Source organism: Gadus chalcogrammus, chromosome 3, assembly GCF_026213295.1.
Source record: "Gadus chalcogrammus isolate NIFS_2021 chromosome 3, NIFS_Gcha_1.0, whole genome shotgun sequence".
Classification (NCBI taxonomy): Eukaryota; Metazoa; Chordata; class Actinopteri; order Gadiformes; family Gadidae; genus Gadus; species Gadus chalcogrammus.
This window is the reverse complement of record NC_079414.1, coordinates 17634771-17656944: the sequence shown is the minus strand read 5'-3', so window position 1 is coordinate 17656944 and position 22174 is coordinate 17634771. Positions and strand designations below refer to the sequence as shown.

At 43.7% G+C, this 22174-nt stretch overlaps 2 protein-coding genes across 6 annotated transcripts in view; one reads left to right on the top strand and one right to left on the bottom strand.

The window, feature by feature from the left end:
- Window positions 1–22174, top strand: part of lrba (LPS responsive beige-like anchor protein) — a 186004-nt gene that overhangs the window by 98740 nt on the left and 65090 nt on the right. For 2 of the 5 annotated variants that reach the window (XM_056586364.1, XM_056586362.1), the window contains exons 37-40: window positions 5991–6118; window positions 6494–6508; window positions 10684–10827; window positions 12257–12393. In XM_056586364.1, the coding sequence (XP_056442339.1) occupies window positions 5991–6118; window positions 6494–6508; window positions 10684–10827; window positions 12257–12393 (424 nt within the window). The remainder of the gene's footprint in view (window positions 1–5990; window positions 6119–6493; window positions 6509–10683; window positions 10828–12256; window positions 12394–22174) is intronic. The other 3 variants (XM_056586363.1, XM_056586366.1, XM_056586365.1) reach the window with 3 other exon arrangements.
- mab21l2 (mab-21-like 2) lies at window positions 13361–15435 on the bottom strand. The gene has a single exon (XM_056586367.1). The coding sequence runs from the start codon at window positions 15025–15027 to the stop codon at window positions 13948–13950; it is 1080 nt and encodes a 359-aa protein (XP_056442342.1). The 5' UTR covers window positions 15028–15435; the 3' UTR covers window positions 13361–13947.

The following is a 22174-nucleotide window of genomic DNA, read 5'->3' as shown; positions in this document are numbered from 1 at the left end:
CATCCACGCCTACGATGTTTCAGTAATGGGTTCTCGGATCAAACGTGAATGATCCTAAAACACAAATATTGAGCCCGTTTTGAAATGAACGGTTACCTCCTGACACATTCCAGCTCTTGACTTACACCTCGCTCACATTCAAATTCAATTAGTCTGTAATGTCCTTTGTGGGATGAATTTACGCTGCGTTTAATTGCTGCTAATTGGCAGCGGCACGCTGCTAAGCTGTGGGTAATTATGGTGCATTGTGCATCATTTTATTTATGTATGTTTGTTTGTTTGGGTTCTTTTGCATGCATGCCCTGCAGATGAGGTGTGAAGGCTTTGGCTCCCCGCGAGAGGTGCGCTTTGATCTGATTAAAGCATTGATGTTGGAGGAAAGCGCTTACATCATAGCCTGGTTGCTGATATCTTTTGGGAAACTGAAGTTAATTGGGAAGGGTAGTTGGTGCGAGAATGCTGTTTATATTCCCAGAGTATGGTCATTTCACTCACTATATGAACCCGGGGAGGGAAATCTGAAGCCAACATTGGAATTCTGCTCTCCCAGATAGTGGGGTTAGTTGGTTAGCTTGTTCGTTAGTGAGGTGGAAAATGACATTTTGTCGCTTCAGTGTAGCTTGATTGAAAGATGTGGTCGTTTCTTCCTTCCATCTCCTATTTTAATTCCGTCTGGACACTTAAAGAGTAGTACTTTGCATCTGCATAATAATTGTATGGATCGTATTCCATACAGACCTCATGTATCACAACATTTAATATGTATTTTGCTGTTCAGGGTGGACAAATTAAATGGCTAGGACCTGTCATTAATTAAGAGGATTGATAAAATCCCGTCAGTAAAACTCGTTTAAGGGCTGTAAGATTGAAGTGTTTGTCACCCGAGTGACCCCCAACACTACCCAGGGTGCAGGGCTGATAAACATTAGGAGAGGTGAATTAACATACATACATGTTGATGGTCCCTCTGTACACTTCATTACATGGGGATGGGACACGCATTAATGCACATGTAAACAGCGCCCTGGCCAGACTTAATCATGGCGCACGCACCACTTTGGAGGAATGGTATTGGGTCCCGTTTGATTTAATTTGGGTCCGTGGAGGTAAACCGCAGGGACCGTCTCCCCGCGCCCAACGATTGATAAAGAGCCGTAGCGCTCAGGCATTCCCGCTCCTCAACATGACAAATCCTCAATCTCAGCTCGCTCCGCTGGCGCTTGGGGGAACGCATGGTTTATGCAAATCAGAGCAAAATGATCGCTGGGATAACTGCTATGTTTGAGCCATTTGAAGCTTGCCAATAGGGGGGGGGGGAGTGTTAATGAAAAAAAAAAAAAGAGATGAGAAATCTTGTGCGCATATGTAAGCCCGCGCAATGTACCCAAATGAATCCTGCAGTACGGTATTCCCAACGGCTGTTTGTCTTTGGACCAGTGCACCTGGAGTGATGGATGGATGTGGTTAGATACTCTAGGGGGACGGGAAAGGGGTCAGGTTTTTAAAATATATAATTATGTCTATTTCCTATTGCATGCAACGCTGTTTACGGTGTTTTGGATCATTTCATAGAATTCCATTTTAAAGTCATCATCACCCTTTACGCCGTTTAATATCTGAGGCCAGACGTTTGCAGTGCTCTACAAACAACATTGCATCGGGGCAGTCGAAGCGCGGGGCATCTGTCTTTCTGGATCTTGATGGATGGCAATCGTTTGTCCTTGTCAGAAAAGGGAACAATCGGATCATTGGAATAGGAGTGCTATCAAAGTTGCCTGGCCTGCGGAAGGAATCTATTAACATGTTTTAACTGGAGTGATGAGGTCCAACGGCCCGATAAGCCCCGCTCGCCCCTCAGACGCAGGAATAATAGGAAATGGATGATTCCGGCGTCGTAGGGATGCTCGGGACAGGTTGCTGCTGGTGTGTGTTCCACCATCTTCTTTCCTCGTATCATGTTATGTTTTACATTATATATTTGAGATGTTGCATCGTTTCTGAGGGGCATTGGTTCATTAAAATAATAGTAATAGTTTAAATAATTGTAGTATTAATGTTAGTTGTAGCAAATTGCTTGCACAAAAAGCTAAAGAAAACGTAAGAGCAAAAAAAGCTACCATATTGGGTGCTTGATTCCGCCGTGTAGCATCAATAAACACATGGTGACTTGCTTCTTGTGTTTCAGTGCAGGCTAACTAACACTACAGCAGTAGAGGCCACAGACCATCATGAACCTGGCTTGACTCTCTGCTCTCCTAAACGCTGTTCTCTCCAAACAAGCCTTTCATTAATCCTGGACTTCCCACCGGCTCCTGAACACTCCCTACAATCAAACAATTTGTTTAATGTCACACGGTGCTATGCCAAACTCACTTGGAACTCTGCTCTGTTTTGAAGTTAATGGAAAATTTAGTGATGTCATTGTAATGTTAAAGAGGCCGACCGTTTAAGTATCCCCTTTGCTGTCTGCTGATACGGTGGGCTTGAATTTATTAAAGGGTGCCATCAATGTTTTGGTTTGAACGACATAACTAGGTAGTCGTATTAAAAGTGCGAGGAAACAAATACCCTGCCTCACATTCACCCATAATACTCCATCTCGTCTGTTGGTAAACTTCTTGGATTTTACAACCAGTGAGGTCTGAAAAGCATCCAAAAGATGATATAAAAATATTAAAGGTAATCACTCTAACCCACCCCACATAAATGTCCCTCAGATGTAGTTTAATCAGTGCCCAATGTGGTCTACACTAAACAGGCGCCGAGGAATTCAACACAAGTACTCGCGCTGTTTAGCTCGTATACACACATATCGCACCTTAACGAACACACACACACACACACACACACACACACACACACACACACACACACACACACACACACACACACACACACACACACACACACACACACACACACACACACACACACACACACACACACACACACACACACACACACACACACACACACAGAGAGAGACACAGACACACAACCCCCCCTCTATCTATGTTTCTTGCCGCTAACCCCTTGTCTTGGGACACATCTCGGCACATCTTCCAGACACCCCTTATAACCCGGACTAATTAATTACTGATCACACTGGCGGCTGGCCCCAACGCCCTATTGTGCTTTAGTTTAATTGTTGTTATTTTGTGAAGAACGGCTGTGCGCTGGAAGGATGGATCATGTTGTGAATAATAAATGTGTCGTCTGTGCGGATCCACACTTGGCATGTGGTCTGGGCGGCGGCGAAGGATAGCGATGTACATCTTCCGCGCTCTGTTTTACCTTCTGTTTTTCTTTTTTCATTTTTTCAACGATTGATGGTGAAGGTGCTCCCCCCGCCCCCCACAGACCCCTCCCAGCCCCCCGTCATTAGGAGCTCCATTGTGGCCGGCTCACGGCTGACTGTGACGGGTGGAGGGAGTTCCCCCACGCCACGACTAATTACTCCCCCGCCCCCTCCCCACCCACCTCTGATGGATAAATATGTATTGTGTGGATCTCTACCACCCCCCCCCCCCCCCACCCTTTCCCTCCAGCTCCCGGGATGAGGAACGAGTATGCCGTGATTTTGGAAAAGGGAGGGGAGGGGGGGTGGTGTTGGTATGTGGCGCAGCGAACAAACCTTGATAATTATTTTTGTGAGATGAATGCCGCAGCAGGCAGGATGATTAAGGAGGCGTTTGTGCGTGGAGACTATCACGCTCAAACACAGAGCAGCGGCTTTGTGACTGGGGAGAAATCTGCTGCTGCACAGGCCTGCTCTGCTCCGTCTGCTGCCAGCGTGCACGCACGCACACACTCACATACACACCATACACATTTGCACACACTTGCACACCCATAGAAAAGCACACATACTTGTACAGGCACAGTGTACATCAGACACAGCACAGTGTTTACACACACACACACACACACACACACACACACACACACACACACACACACACACACACACACACACACACACACACACACACACACACACACACACACACACACACACACACACACACACACACACACACACACACACACACACACACACAGTTGTATATACAACAGTGTCCTCTTCAGTCTGCTAAGAGTGCTGAATCCATATCGGTATCCTCTTCCATGTGCGCTTGGGTGTCAGAGCTTGGCAGTATTTACCTCTGCAGTGGATGTACTCAAAACCTTTCCACTAAGCGTTGCATTAAAGGCCCTCCGAAGAGCACTTCTGGTTCCGGGGTAAACACCGGGCCAACCTCTGCACGTCCTCCTGCTCTTTTGAGACAGATCCCCGGGTTGCCTTCTGATAAATCAAGTAATTAATGGTTTTCATTAGCCGCGCAGTAGAGGTCTTAGAGCGCCTGCTTAGAAATCGTATTTATTTTCTTGTGTAAAGCTTCTTCCCCTTTTAGGGGCCCCAGTGTGATCATTGGTGTTGGCCCTGAAGATTTGTGAGGAGCCTCTGGCCAGAGCAGCGTTCAAGATCACATAAAGTATGTCTGGGCTCTCCCTGTGCAGCGGGCCTGCCACTGAACACCTTAACGCTCTCCCTGCAGCTCAGTGTCATGCATTCCATTTTTTTTGTTGGTTGCAATGTTTTTCCTTAACTTTAAAATTCTCCAGGTTCTCCAGTAAATAAATAAAAAAAATCACAATGTGTTTATTTTGGTTGAAATACTCTATATCCAGTTTTTTTTCAAGCCCCACTAAATGTTCTAACATCCATTTTCATGAATCTTTTCATGATTTTCCTTCATTCTGCAAAACGTGTCTGTCTGTGCAGTATCTTAACATGAAGACCTGTGTGTGTATCTGAGGGTCTTGGGTGGTGGCTGTTATTTTGATTTATATTTCACGGTTGTTGGGGGCCCTCTTGCACAATAAAACTTCCTCTCACTTTGACATAGCACAATGGTCTCAAAGACATATATATATTTCACCAATCATCATAATTGAGTACCCTGTAGGCACAAGATCATTATTTGGGCCCACTCTTTTTTTAAGGGCTTTTAAGGGCTTATGTTTTCCGGTCTTCAGGGTATTTTGTTACTTGTGGTGTCTTATCATTTGTTACTAAAGTTCGGACCAGAAATAATTATTGGATGGAATGTTTATTTAGGGGGCGGAAAATATAGATTGATATTCTGCATACAAAACGCTAACAGTCACTCCTCTTCTAGACGTTAACGCTAATGCGTTGAGAGTCATTCAAAATGATTTACTGGGCAGACCTGCTTAGGGGAGGTGTAAATTGGAACGAAAAAAAAAGAAAATGGCAGAAATGGACATTGATTAATATTGGTAATGCTATCCACCGCCTCCTCTGTATTTGTAATGGCCTTGTCCCCCCATTTGCCTGGCCGTGGCCTGGGGGGGGAGCTGACAAGAAGGTGCCCTGCTGGGCCTGAAATGAGCCTGGAATGGGAGCGCGTGCCGTTACAGTGTGGAAAATAATCTCTTTCTCTCACACACGCACTCGCACACGCACACACACACGCACACACGGGTGCAACTGAGATGCACGAAAGACACACTCTGCGCCTCTCCTCTGGATGACCTGTCTGGCTCTAGACTGGAATGAAATGTAAAAAAAAAAAAAAGAACAATTGAAACAATCCACTTCTGACAGGAAATGTCATTATCACCCACGGGGATGTGATGTGTGACTACTATGTACTGGGAGCTTGTGTACAAGTGAGTTGATATAAAAATAAATGAATAAGGATTCCTCAAGAGAGAGACACTTCCACCATCATTATCACCCACGGGGATGCGGTGGGACTAGTGTGTCTGAGCGGGTGTACAAGTGAATGCACATCAACAAAATAAATAAAAGGATTCCTTGAGAAAGAGTCACTGAGAAGAAAAAAGGGAGAAAAAAAAAAACGAGTCAACCAAAACAATACTGTCTTTATGTGCGCCAATGCTGGAGTGCTACTCCATGCTGGCTAGTAATTGCTAACACATGTGGTACCTCTGTCTCCCAGCAGCCGGCCCAGGGAGTTCTGGCGCCTCGACTACTGGGAGGACGACCTGAGGCGTCGCCGCCGCTTCATCAGGAACCCCTTCGGATCCACGCACGGCCAGGCCACACTCAAAGGCGCCGCCGAACACGGTCAGTTGGCTTTGTCGCCGTCGGCCTGTCATGTGTGTAGCTCACTGGTTTAGTGATAGTAGCACTGTGTACATCGCAACAAACAAATGAGAGAACCTTTTGTGGGTGTGTCGTACGAAGCTGCTAATTTGACGTAAACGGGCAATTTGTTTTTGGCTCGCCGCCGTATAACGCGAAGCTAGCAGTATTAATCAGACGTTATTAGTATGTGTTGTACACAGTGTGTGTTCGCATCTTTGGGCTTTTTTTTTTTTTTTTTTACCTTAATGTTATATTTAAACAGCAGTATATTTCATATAATATACTATTAATGCGGTACATTTGTTTATGTATGTAATAATAATTCTAAATATATTTCCTTTTATTGCATGACAGTCAATAGTACCAGCGGTAAGTAATTTCTATCTTTGTTTCACATGCTTGACATTTAGACGAGAGGTCATATTGTGGTTTTCATTGTTTGTCCATTTGTTCATTTATTTATTCATTTTTCTCATTTCATTGTGTTCAAAAACTATGTGAAGAAAAAAATCTAAACTTGACTGAAGCAAATCCCATGGTTTTTCAAAATGACTCCATCAAAATGGTTCAGTTCCACAGAATGCAGAGACATTTGATTATCTTTTCCCTAAGAATCAGAATTGTTCAATTGGTCAAATCAATGGCTACGCTCCTTCATTGTCTCTGTGGTTGTGTCTTGTAAGAACCGATGCAAAAGTTGTTAGTCACCTTGAGAACTACAGACCAACTGTTAACCCTGATTATCAAATAACTAGTAACCAATAAATAGTCATTTAGTGTCTCATTACTCTTGCGGAAGCGCCGTTAGAGTCTATTATGTCTGCAATATAATTCTACCACACCTGTCCACTGCACAACAGGGTTTGCAACTCAGCCCATGGCAGTTGATCAATGACTCTCACTTCACAATAAAAGTAAATATGTGGACCACAAAAAAAAAAAAATAATCTCCCAACGTGTCACCTGTCGAAGTCTCACTAAACATGACCTCATTCCTGAAGACGAATAGCCAGGGGTGGAAGGAGTCAATGGGAATGTGATCTGAAAGCAATACATATCGGGGATCCCCAGTCCTAGGGAGACCTGCTAGTTTTACAGGGATAGAGGTGGACGGAGTGGAGACCAGACGGGCTGCAGTTCACTTATGTTTCCACCTCCTCTGACCCTCTGACGTGCTCTGAAATCAACAGGGAAACATCATTTGTATGTGTCGCAAGGAAATGTGTTGAAGGTATTCTCCATTTTACATCCCTGCTGGTTGTTGAGATTGACGTAGAATGGATTTCATGTTCTTAAAGGGCGAGCTTATGTAGAACGTATATTAACTGAATCGGAAATATTGTGTGTCTGTGTGTGTCCTTTTTTATGTCTTGAATACAAAATAACCACCAGTTCCAGTAAGTAGACTCTTCCCCCATGAGGGAGTACGTCCAGAACAGTATGGGGCTATTTCATTAAAATACCTCCTTGACATTGAGGCCTGATGGCATCCATTTTCTGATGTAACCTTTCGACTTGTTTTAATCGACCTGACATTTGTTAAGGAAGTGCGCTTCAAAATGAGAATGCAGGGCAGAGTTTTGAACCACGGGACAAAGGTCATATCTGGCTGTAATTATTTTCATCATATGGTCGAGAAAAACACTCTTGAGTTTGAACCCGCTGAGAAAATATTTATATGATCAACCCTTAATATACCTTATTTGAGAGCAACTGGTGAAATACTTTTTTCCCCTTTATATATTTAAATGTATATATTTATTCTATACATCACTATAAACGTTAGTGTTAAATAATGAATAAATAAATATCACATGCATGTTTCCTTAATAAATTGTGTCAACATACCCGTACCCATACATACATAATACTGTATGTATATGACCATTGACCAACTATTCTTTTCGGTCAGAAAAGGTTACATGTGGATGAGACTACCATTACAAAGTCCTTGGCAGTTCAGTTGCGACGGGCACACACAACCAGGGTCATTCATAGCCAGCCAAGCGGGGGCGATTTCCCCTGGACCGCCTGTATAGGGGTAAGGCCATGCGCAGACTGGAGTAGAAACCTTCTATGTATTTATTGCTGGAAAGCGGCCATCTCCTTTCCCGGGGATTGATTTGGTCGGGGCTTGGACCTGCGTAAGCAGAGGTGGTAGAGTAAATACCTGAAGATGTATGGCTGTGTTCAGGTGATCAATACTCACCTTCTGACCACGCTCTCCACCAGCCTCTGGTTAAAAAGTAATTTGTTAATTCTGACAATTTAATGGCCAGGGCCATGTATGCCCGCCCGGAGTTGTGGAAAGCAGGCAGTTGGACATCTTGGTATGTAGGGTAATGGAGGTGTAGTGTGGAATCATAAGCATTCCTACTGGTTAACACGTATTTCTGACCAAAACGAAAGGGTTTTAAATGAAATGTTTTGTATCTGAGGATTTATCCCTTTTGGAGTACTGATGTGATATGGCTCAAAGTTTATTGCAGGAGTTATTCTTTGTTTGCATATCATTTTTCAACGCCTAGCTTATCTATTAAGACCGATAGCTTTTATCTCTCTACTTTTGATTATCCATTAAGTAATCGGGGGCAAACTTGCCCCCGATTACTTAAAACAGACAGTTTATTCAAATAGTCACTGTGACTTTTCTTTTATTTTTATATTTTTCTTTCATCTTTTAAAATGTGCTAATATACTGACAATATAAACATAACAAATGTGAATTTAACGTAATAATATTTGACTGCCTTACTGTCAAAATTAATAACATACCACAGTATTAGTTTCAGTCTTTTGAATCTACACTAAATACAAAAGTGTGATATGAGCTACATTTGGTTTGAACCACCGGGGTTAACTTTTAGTTTATGTTTTGTGTGTGGTTTTAAGGAGCTTGTAGCATGCTAGCTTCGTCCACTTCATGAGCAGTGTGTCTACGCTACCTGCTAGCGTACTTTCCCAGATACGACATGCCGATCAAGCGGGGCGTAGTAACATTAGCTAAACCTAATTATTATCAAGTTAGCCGTGGCCAGTTTCTTTGTTGAGAATAGATTGTACAGAAGTTCAAATGCGTGTTTGTTTTCCAACCTCACTCGACTGACAAGCCCCCTGCCCCCTGTTCTCAGGCCAGGGGTGTGAATCCCCCGTCATGTGGTACGTATTAGCGGACCTGGGAGTAATTTCAGCGCTGCTAACTAAAGAATGCCCCTGGGAGCCTTAATTACAGGAAGTCCATTCTAAATATCAGTGAGCTGCATATTTTCAATGACAAGAGATTTTTCAGGCCGGGGCTCTGCTAACAGTTACACACTATCAAGTCACATGATGCGGCTGTGTGTTGTTTTTTTTACACACACACACACACACACACACACACACACACACACACACACACACACACACACACACACACACACACACACACACACACACACACACACACACACACACACACACACACACACACACACACACACACAAAGAATGCAGCTGATATCCCCTCAGGTGATTAAGAAGGAAAAGGGAAAATCATGATTTTATGCATGAAAACGGATATGTGTTTACGAGAATTGGTGTAATGATACACGCGTTCCTGAACACACACACAAATACACACACATGCACACACGAATACAGACTATCACATGTGAATACACACACATATACACACTGACAAACACACACACACACACACACACACACACACACACACACACACACACAAATACACAAGGAGACATAAGTAGCTAGATGGAATGCATGTGGCATATGTTTACAAAGGGGAAAGACTTGGCAGTCTTCACCTTGCACTGTATTGCACTTGTGTCTGTAGATCTAGAGCCCTGCAACACTACCACCACCACCACTTCTACTACTTCTATAACTACTACTACTGGGGTATACTACAGGGCTCTATAAATGTTTTCGTGAGCCCTGAGAGAATAAATAGATTTACTACTTACTACTGTGACTAAATACTAATATTTGAAACCTCAAGTCAAGTTCAGTTGAAATCACACACAATAGCAACTTTCTCATGCCTGTTTGTGTTTTGTTGAGTTTAATAGATGTTTTGATTATGTGAGTTGTTCGTGTTGGAGGGTAGACTATCAGCAAACTGTTATAAAATGCGGTAATTTTGAAGAATTGAGGGGGACTTCTGAACAAGTAGCGTTAGTAGGAGAAAGTAGTCTGTTCAATTATGTAAAAACTCCAAACATTTTACTTGGACACCTGAATAGTGCATCATCTAATGGTTTTAAGACAAGAAAATTGTTTCAGACTGGATATACTAATTATTAAACTCTTCACGTTCGGCCCCGTCACTCCCATTTTTTCCATTTTTTTTAACAGACTTTTATTCTTTACGTTTCCGAAGTTCTTTGTTATTGAGTGTTTGTTTTTGTCTAGATTTCATCTTGATTAAACTCCCAAAATCACATCCTTTAAAATATGTTAATTTTGCATTGTTTCTCGATTACTTGTTTTATAATTAAAATACAAATATAATGACATTTTTCAAAATGTTTAATTTCCAGCTTCCGATGAAGATATCCTCAAAGGCAAACAGTCAATCAGAGGTCAGGGCCTGGCCAATCAGAACTCTGAGAGTGACGTTTTCTCAGACGGAGACGATGAGACTCTATCATCATTGGAAGAGAAGGACTTGGAGAATCTAACAGGTAATGTCATTATTTTAATGTTTCAACGGCCTGTGCATGTCTTACTATAACATCGTCGCCGCTATTTCGTATTTACGAAAATAATCTGTTAATTGTATTATAGTCAATTATTCCCGTCTATTAGCCTATTGCCGTTTACTAGCCTGATTATCGCAAGAACACCTCTGGGTTTATGTTTATGGGATAAGGCCTCTAAACTCAGTGAAGTTGTTTGTTTCATGTAGGCCTATGTGCCTTTGAAACCCCTAATTCTTATGAAATAATACCGTCTCTATTGGTTGAAAAAGTTAGATGAAAGTGGCTCTTAGCCTGTTCCAAGAGACATGTTCAGCCGTTATGGGGCTGATTTTAATGCACCCATTGATAATGAATTATATGAGCCTATCCTACTAATCCGATTACCACCACCTGAAAGATGCGATTTATTTTCTTTACATGACTATGATGCATCATTTGGCATAAGAATGTCATTAGGCATAAATTATAACACAACCGGGCGAGTTTATGGGATTTAAGTTAAATCTATTGCCAGAAAAATGGTTGTAGGCCAACACTCTTAATATGGCGCAAAACTATCCGAATCGGATGCAATTGAATGTCTTCCACACACGTCAGATAAAACGTGAGTGCTCGTCGTAGGCTAGGCCTATATGCTGAATATCTGTTATCCCATCGGCTGTGTGGGAACGGTGGGGGGTTGCCACAATCAGCCTCGTTCATGAATTGGTCATCGGCAACACACACAATGCATCGCGCAGCATTGCATGTACGCAAGAGAACTGCAGGGAGCTGTGTGCAGGCAGCCTGCAGTTGTCGCTCCCCCGAGCCGCTCCTCATTGTCATACTGGCATGAATTAAGATGGATGAGAGATTAAACAGACCTTCTAGCAATAGCCCACCATCGCACCCTGATTGACAGTTTGTTCTGTTTGACGGACACACCCCAAAGGATTGCTATAGGTTAGCATTTTGGGCTAAGCTACATGAATGGTTTAAAACGTTAGAGGCTGGACGGAAAATAAGACATCCGATTTTGTTGCGGATTATTTGAAATATGTTTTGAAAGTTAACGTGTTTTGGTCCGGTGAAGCAGAAAAAATGGCCTATGAATTATAGCCTTCATGTTTGGATTGTGTTGCAATATGCGTTGGATCAATCAATGCAGGCCGTTTTTCCAAATAAATCGCCTGACCCTATTTCAGTTAGGCTATTTGTTATTAATTTAGCGTTAATTCCGTTTAAAGAATAAAGCTTTCAATGCCAGTTCCTTATTTGAGAGTCGATGTGTCCATTTTCGTTTACACTTGTTTTTATTTTACGAAGTCTGAAGGCGGTCTGTGGCCCATATATTTACAAATCGACCGGGTCTTTTGTAAAAGTCCGCATGAAAGTGGACGATCATAGCCCATTTCATCCGCCGCTACTGCAGGGTCCGTGAACCTGACGACCAGCGCAGAGCTCGTGGCTCCGGCCGCGGTGGTGAAGGGCACGCTGTCCATCACATCCTCGGAGGTTTACTTCGAGGTGGATGAGGACGAGCCCAGCTTCAAGGCCATCGATCCCAAGGTAAGAGCCCGCAATGACTTAACCGGCATCGATCGGTAAAAAGGATTTGCCCAAATTGTCACATCTAAATGAATCTGTAACTTGAGCGAGCGTTTATATCCCCCGATGGGCCTACTCAACCTAATGGATGAACGTTCACTGGAGCCAACCGATGGACAACATACATCGTTTTTTTTTATTATTATTATTATCCATACCTGTTTTTTATGTTATTCGCTTATTGGTTAGAATTCCCTTGTTTTTTTCAACAATGACTACATTTGCCCTTTTGATTAACACACACACACACACACACACACACACACACACACACACACACACACACACACACACACACACACACACACACACACACACACACACACACACACACACACACACACTCTCTTAGGATATGTTATTTTCTCATGGGTTAATATTTTCCTATTTTATGGTTTGGGAAAATATAACCTTTTTGGCCATTTGTGCTATATATGCGAATTTTACAGTTTAATACTGAAAATATAAATAATTAAACGTAAAGTTACGTTTAGATAATACATCTAATATGTAGGCCTAAAACACCAGAAAATGCGCTGAAAATATATTTGGCCTATTGAGACCTGAATCTTCTTGAGTTTTGTATTTGGTTTGCACTGAAAACGTTTTGAACACAGACCTTAATAAGTTCAAATAATATCCTGCTGGTTGTAATGTTCTCATAAGTATAATAAAAAAGTTACCCTTTACCTTTATAATCACGAAAATGTTATAAATAAATTGGAAAACGTGCCGGTTGGCTGGTTGACCTACAGGTGGTCTACTTTGTGTTGACATTCGTTGGGCCAGTTGAACCTGCAGGGCAGGCCCAAGCTGGGGAGGTTGAAAACGGGTTTATTCACGCTTTAGAGGCATGGATTTTAGAAAGTGACTATTACTAGAATTTATAAAAAAAAAAAATATCCTAATAAAAATGACGTATCAATGACTTACAAGTAAAAGAGTTGGCTCTGCAAATCCTGACAAATTTTCCGCATATTAATAGGCCAATGAATTAGTGTTTAAGTTGAATGAAATGGACGTGACCTTATCAATAACAAAGTGATGTACAGAATTGTATCGACGTGGTCATAATATTTGAAGACACGTGGCCAAGTTGTAATGTTATTTACAACGTTTTATTAACATCAGTCATTTTAAATCACATAATGTAAAATGTCAGCTTGGCACACTACATTTGATCCTTTCATTTAAAGATTTTGTGCATATACTTAAATAAAAAGTTTCTTCACTTCGTGAAAACAAGCTACACAAGAAGACTAAAAGTGAACACACTTAGCCTGAAAATGTACCTTGCCTCGCTGCTGCCATGAGTCTCTCCATGTTGGGAAAAGGTTTCCTCACATTGACTTCGATCTTAACGTCTAGTGTCAGACTTTTTTTGTTTGTTCAATTTATGTATGTGGCCTACATGGATGTGACCATCAGTTCACCTTTTTGTCCTCTCTCTTCTCGCGGTATCCCACAAATGTCTCTGCGGGACATAAAAAAAAAAAAGTCGATCGATCTATACATTTATAATTTGTCCAAACTTTTCGCGTTGGTGAGAATCTCCCTCGCCAGTCTCCACGTCTGCTTGGCCGCCGCCTCCAGGGCGGAGTGGGGCTTCCCCTGAAACAAGTCCAAATTCGGCAGGAAATAATGGGGGCATCTACGGCACTGTAAACAGGAGATCAGCTGCAGCAGGATCCCGTTAAGTCGGTCCCCGAGACAGGACTCGTCCCAGTCGGTCTCCCTCGGGTGCTTCTCGCACTCGTACAGCAGCAGGGTCTTCATGTGGTAGTTGTTGAGCGGCTGACCCGGCAGCTCCAGGTGACGGTCGCGCAGGGTCTTGAGGACCGAGAGACACTTCTTCCTGCAGCCCGCCATCAGCAGCCTGTTCTCCGCCTCGCTGAACTGCAGCACCCAGGCGTCGCTCTCGGCCGAGCTCTGTTTTCCCGTCAGCGAGTAGCACTCTTTGGAAAGTAGATTGAACCCCTCGGCTTTCACCTCGGCCACTCTGTTGGGCCCCGGCCAGGGGATGTGCGGCATGGGCCACTGCGCCGCGCTCCGGGGCCAGATCCCGGTGCACTTGAACGCGGGGGTGATCTGAACCACGTACCTTTCTCTGATGCGCAGTTTCACCTCACTGGTGTCCGCCACCATCTTCACCACGTCGCGGTAGCTGCATTTGTCCACCGCTTGCGCCACAAGAGTCTGAAAACGCGAGCGGATCTTCCGCGCGGAGAGGTAGCCTGAGGCGGTGATGAACTCTACCCATAGGGACATGCTCCTCTTGCGGCCGTCGCTCAGCTTCAGCACCGCACAGCCGGGCAGGGAGCCGTCGTCAACGAAGTTAAACACCCCCATTTGGTTGAGGTAGAGCACCACCTCGAACTCGTTTGGCGCGATGACCTCCATCCCCTCGTAGCGCGCCTCGATCTCGCTCAGGGAGCTGATGAAGCGCGGCTCCTGCACTTCCACCTCCTTCAGGACATCTGAAACCACTTTGCAGACCTCTCGTATGGTCTTCGCAATGGCCGCTTTGCGCGTTTGACATCTTTCGTTGTAATACTTGTTAAGCTGGTAAACCAGCTTCGCCTGCGTCGCGATCATGTTCGGGCAGATGTCCGGGCTGTACACCGGAGAGTCGCAGTAGGTTGACGGATCCAATGCTTACCGGTAAAGCCAGATGGCAAACGCTTCCAGTGCAGTAAAAAAAAAAAGTGTATGATCAAAGTTTTTTTTTCCGCCTGTTACAGCGGATGGACGTCAGTGCAAGGAGGGAGGAAGCGGATAGGGATGCAACGTAATGGCTACCAATTTTTTGTCCAAAACTATGCGCTTCCAAATATATCAGAGTATAGGCTGAAGCCCCCCCCGTGTTCTGGATCACACACGCCGTCCTTATACCAGCATGTTCCTCTTATCGGGATGCGCACAACTATAGTTATTCTCTCTCCTTTCGGGTCCAGTCTTTTCTTCCACACACTCAGCTGTGTGTGCAGGACTTGTGTAGTTTATGAATGGTCCATGAGCAAGAGTGAAAGGGGCCGGCTTCCTCTCCTGCAATCACAGCCGGAGCTGTCAGTGCGCGCAGCCAATCAGAGCGGCCGCCGGCAGCAGTCCTCGGACGGGAGGCAGAGTTTAGCCCACCAGACTCTGGTGGCGCGGAGCTGGCCGGTGCTCCCAGGTCGATAGGAGATCGCTTTGTTGATGCTTTTTAACCAAATTCTTCTTCTCTTCTCATTGGCAACACCCTGTTTTGACGCTTGCAGTATTTTATGTATCAGACAATTTTCCAGGTTCTTTTTGCTTGCCCGTTTGTCAGGTGCGTAAAGGCGGAGAAGGGATTTAAGACGCGACCGCGCACTATAGGTTACTGGCTGCCGAGGGCCAGGTCATGTTTTATATATTGATATATTTATCTCTTTTTTTAGAAGTAGATTTTCTTTTGACATTTCGTGGTTCACGGTGTTATACCTATTTAGTCGTATTTCAGTTTTTCAGTATTTTTTATATCGTTCTCTATCTTATTTATTTCAATGCTTGTTTTCCTATTCTATTAAACTGATTCCGGTGCTATTTTGCCCTTTTGATATTTGGTTCTCCTTTATGAACGCTTTACGGCCAGTTGTTTAATATCCCTCTCAGATATCAATGGGCGTCCAGGCTTTGGTCTCAATGCGTCTTCAATCCATTACAGGAGCGGGTCGTTTGTGTAACAAGTGGGAACTGAAGCCTTTCTGTTTGCATGAACAAAAGGAACAGTTAAGATAATATTCATGCTGGTTTTTTTTTGTTTGTTTTTTATAATATTTTGTGGAATTATACCCTGGTGGCCTGATAAGAGGTACTGATTGACTCGAACCTGCTCATATTGGATAACTTTCAGTGGGTCGTCAGTGCACCTGCTGTTTACGCTCTGGAAAAATCATAACACGTCCTTGGATTTAAGAGATATTGTAAAGTAATTTGTTAAGATGATGCTTATTTATATGGTTCATATTTGTGCAAATTCAGAATTCATATTTGGGAATGAAATTATTCAAATCGTCCGTTTACGCACGTCAATAGCCAATACCCCGCTTAACAGGAGAGCACCGTGTCGATGCTGAGTAATTGAGGTCCTGGGGGGGATGAGTGGTGGGAGGGGGGAGATGTTCTGACTTTGTAATTGGAGTCCCCTTATCACCCCGGACTTCATGTCTGATGCCTTAAAAAGCCGTCACTTGTTTATGAGTGAGAGGAGGCGTTTCGCGGATTGGGAGCACTGTGGGTTGATCAGCCAATGTTGAAAAATAAACGCGTAGATAAACACTGTCTACCTATTGACTGATCATGCATGCTTTTGCTTGGTGCTTGACTTAATGATGCAATAATCATTCGGAATTTTGTTTCGGTATACGGATGCGTTTTGCGTCTTTGTCGCTGCAGACAGTCGGGTTCAACATGTAGGCCATAGGCCTTTTAGCGGGTTACACAGTCGAGCAGGGACGCTCCGCTTTATTGAATCAATTAGAGAAGAGGACTGATTTAATTAATATTTAGTCCAAGTATCCTGAATTTTTATCTTAATCTCTTCGCAGATTAAATATACTAGAAGGGATTATCATATGCGTCATGCTAAGTACCTTTAATAATTAAGCGCTTTGGTTTTACATTGTATTGTGTTTTAGATTTTTGTTACCGTGGAATTTAAATTGCAGAAATTGTATTAATTAGGGGGCCAAGCCAACGGGTTGGAACCCTATTGTTGTTTTACTTTTGATTTTGAATATTAATTAAATTTACAATTTATGCTATTAGTTTAATATCGTTAAATAGCCTAGATTTGTAACCCTTATACAAGTTATTAAATAATTACTAACTAAACGTTGCTGATATTAAAAAGAAAATCACAATTTTTTTGTTCCTCATAAATAAATAGAAAGTGAAAAGCATATTATTATTATATTGAGCTAATATATAATTGTGATATAAATGAATTATTTATGCATGACCTATCATTATCTTTTAAAAGTTAGTTTCTATTTGAGTTTTGCTCTCCAGTTACTAACATTCGATGGGAATTAACAGCAGAGATATATTGTGGGATTCACTTTATTACGTGACCAGTCACTATTTCTCCCCATCATTGTACAAATTGAGCATGCTGCCCCGAATGGAATCATGCTGCACCCGCTCGATGGAGGTTTTTGAGGGTTTGCATGTCGTTAGCAGAGGGTCAAGTCTTACCTTTGGTGTACCACCACGTCTTCAGCAGACGGACATTGAAGCCCTTGAAGGAAGATTATTAACAGTGGAGAACTTTACCGAAATTCTCTCCCCCAGTCTTCTCATCAGGTGGATGAATAGTTATAATAATTATTATTTAGAAAAATTGTTGAGCATCTCTCTACTTCTTTTTTTACCTGACAATTGATTAGAAGTTGAGTAGAGTATATACTGTGTGTGTTAATGTGTGTGTTATTGCGTGTGGTTGTGTGTGTGTTACATTCACAAGACATGTGATTCCAACTCGTCTTTCTACAGTAATTCCCAGTGCCGTACAGTGCCCTAGCCGTAGAGCTGTGTGTTAGCAATGCATACCATATGAGACGTAGCATCAGTCCACCAAATGGAAAAAAAAAAAAAAACGACTCGCTCTTCCAGTCTCTGTGGCTATCCCAAATCTTATTTTTTCCTTCCCTCCCATTATCTCTTTGAAAAGATCCAGTATTATCTGTGGTGGGTAAATAGCTTTCCTCTGGTTTGTATTGACGGGGAGAGAAGACCAGAGACCCGGTGGAGGGCTCTTTGATGTGATGCCTGTGAGATCACACACACACACACACACACACACACACACACACACACACACACACACACACACACACACACACACACACACACACACACACACACACACACACACACACACACACACACACACACACACACACACACACACACACACACACACACACACACAGACACACACAGACACACACACACAGAGACACACACACACAGACAGTAGAATCCTGGCCAGAGCTAGCCTACTCCTCTGCTCTACTCTCTTGTTTTCAGTGTGTGTGTCCTCATGGTGTAATCTCATCTTTTATGTAACATATAACTTTCAGCAGTGTTCTATTATTATACTTATTATACTAGCCCCGCAACTGACACGCGGTTCTCAACTGCCACTAAATGATTCAGATAATATAATCTGTTTTATATCTGTTTGTGAATACTTTAGCTTGACGACACTGTTCCAAAACTGTGTATGAACTGTCTTTGCATGGATTCAGGGCCTAAATGCTATAAGATGAATATTGTCGGGTGGTTGGGTATACGTGACAGTAAGTGTGGTCCCTCCTGGCCCTGTGTTGTGTCTGAGTAGGAGCCGTAGCTCTAGCGGCGTCAGCGTGGCAAGAGGCGTGGAGGTATTCGGGGTAGGAACCCCCACCCTTCCGACGGAGTAAATGGCATCGCCTTTTATTTTGAGCATATTAGAATAAAATCCGCTTTTCCTTTCTCCACCTTTTGTTGGGCATGAGTGAAAAACGCGGGGGTGCGTTCAGAGGCACTTGACACCGTGAGATGGTTAGAGCAAGAGTAGGGAAGGGAGGGCTTGAGTTCGGGGGCTTTCGTGGCTCAGAGTGAAGGATGGAGGAGGTGGGTGTCAGAGCTATAGGGGCTCTTTGCTGCTGTTGGTTTCTCTTCTCCTCTCGAAACACGATCGCCACGGGGAAAGCAGCTCCGCTGCCGAGCTTCAAGCGCACACACACACACACACACACACACACACACACACACACACACACACACACACACACACACACACACACACACACACACACACACACACACACACACACACACACACACACACACACACACACACACACACACACACACACACAGGCCACAGATACATGACATTTAGAGGGTTCCTGAAGCCCGGACGGACCCAGCTGCTCTCGCCGTCGAAGGCCCAGAGAAAATCAGCCCATGCTACTAATTGCTTGGCAAGGCTCCGCATCTGCTCTGCAGATCGCAGAACTGATGGTGAAGTCATGGAGCAGATGTGTGTGTGTGTCCGCCCGCCTGCCTGCCCGCCTGACTGTTTACGCTCTTAATGTCTGCCCTTGTGTGTGTGTGTGTGTGTGTGTGTCTGCGTGGGCTTGAGTATGTCTTCCTGTGTGTGTATGTGTGTGTCTGTGTGCACGTGTGTGTTTGACAGTCGAGTCCCTATGTTTACACACAACCCATTGATAATCCATGTAGAGTTATTGTTGCGTAATGTGCTCCGAGAGACACATGGTAGCCCATAAATTAGGAAGTGAGCCCCCTCCCCGATTGGTTGGATGGAATGAAAGCACAAATCTATTGGAATATTTTTTCTTGCTTTCTCAAAGAGCCTGCCAGCTGCAGTTATATATAGGGACTTTTTTAATGATGATGATGTGTGATCAATATCATATGCAAAGTGATGTACTGCACTGCAACTCATAGTGGATCACCTTTTAAGGCTACTTGCTGCCCCATTTTTAAGTAAGCTATTTAAGTACGATGTCTTTCAAAGATAGAATGATTGATGCATTGAGATTGGTGATTAATTGTACCTCACAGTATTTATTTGAAGGCCAATTGTTCATTATACCTTCACTACACTTAACCATCTTTTTATGTTGTTTGTTTTAGCATTCTACACCCAGACACAGACATGACGCGCGTACGCACTCAAACACATGCACCAACATGTCTATGTTGATGTTTTCTTAGTTCATCAACAAATCCAAAAGATATATGCTGCTGGCAGATCTGCTTCCAAACATTGCCGTGACAGATCTGGGCTCCCACGCCTCGCACCTTCCACTCTCTGCCCTGATGAAGCTCCTGTTGAGAGGGCTGTCGGTCACTCTAATTGGTGTGCTGGTTGCATGTGACGAGGAGCAGGCTGAATGGATGGGCATTCAGTCAGGAGAATGCTAAAAGAAAAAACCCAAATCATTGTTATGTAGTGACCGGTTCAATATTGTAAGGCTGTCCCCAAAGTGTCCGACTACTGTGCCCACGCCCCCCTCCGCATCTCCACTCCTCGGCTGCACCAGCGTTACTTGGTCGCCAGGGACGACCTTCGGCTGCAGCTGCCAATCAGAAAGAGGCATGGCAGAAAGGGGCCTCTGACAGAGGGGGGAGGGGGGTGGGGGGGGGGTGGAGTTATATTGATTTTCCAGTTAGGACCTAAGTAGTGTGTGCTATAGGACTAACAGACAGCCGGAGCAGGTATGTCATTATCAATGAGCCCAGGAAAACGGATCCCTTCTCTCGCACTCATTCATATCTCTCTCCCCCCCCCCAATCCACCACCTCTACTTCCACCACCTTGCCTCCCGCACCACCTCCATCTCTCCTCCTCGCCATTCCTCCATCCTCTCCCTCCACTTGCTTCGAATGAATTTTGGATGGAGGGTCGATAAATCGCAGGAGCATAGGATGCGGGTATGGGCTGAGGGATGGGCTTGGGTGACCTTCTTTCTCTCTCTCTCTCTCTCTCTCTTTTTCTCTCTCTCTCGTTCTCATTCTCACTCGCACTCTCTCACTGCGTTTGTCTCGCTCTCTTTCTCTCTCTGTGTCTGTCTCCCTCTTTCTGTGTGTGTGTGTGTGTGTGTGTGTGTGTGTGTGTGTGTGTGTGTGTGTGTGTGTGTGTGTGTGTGTGTGTGTGTGTGTGTGTGTGTGTGTGTGTGTGTGTGTGTGTGTGCGCGCGCGCGCGCGCTCCCCCCCTCCAGTAATTGTAGCACCTGGAAGACATTAAACATTTCCCTACCCGAGTCGGACTCATTATCTCCCAAACCACCATGTGCTGCTTTTGGCTTCTTCCATCCACTCCTCCCCCAACCCCCCTCAAACTTTCTCCCCTGTCCCCGAAGCTCACGCTCTGCTCTCTGGGTTAATCTCAGTCCTCCGCCGGTCCCCTGGGGCATTGTTTGACTTATCCTCTCATCAGGAACCCCCCCCAATTATTACCATGCTGCTCTCAGTATGCCTCAGTGCTAACGTCAAGTCACTGTCTGGGGCTGCAGGAGAGCTAGCGAACAATGCTAACTCGCATCCAAACAATCCGGGGGGTGGCTGAGATCCAATTAGGAATATAACAGCAAGTAAATATTGTCGGCACCCTGAAGTGTTGTTCTACTGCTGTTTGAAAGCCGTGTTAGGAGTTGTCACGTTGACTTTGATTTGTTGTGGGGCTATCCTTTTGTTGCACACATGGATGTTGTTCTGTGTTTTTTACCACCCTTTGAAAACAGTTTTAAGGCAACAATAATCTGTTATGAATCTGTACTTTAATCGAATCAAATTAAGTTCAACATAAAAGGCACATTTAGTAATGTCAAGCGGAAAATGATATGAGTGGAGTTAAATGCGTGGAGTGGAGTTTTTTTAGGACATTTTTATTCCAGACTAACCTCTCCACTTTTTTCAACTTTTTATTTTAATTTACAGTTTATATAACTTAATACATAATATTTATATTCATAATAATAAATGTAGAGTAAATGTATGTAATAATGTATCCATTTGTTTCACCAAAAAATCGAATATGCCCAGTATCGTCTATTATTAGTGAAGCGATAAATGGGTGTTATCTGAGCAATGAGCCACAAACCAGTATCAAATCAGGGCCAAGCACAGGGGAGGATGACTGCCAGCAGGTCAACACAGAGAAACCACCACCCATACTGTCAACCCACTAATGATGACTAATGTCTCT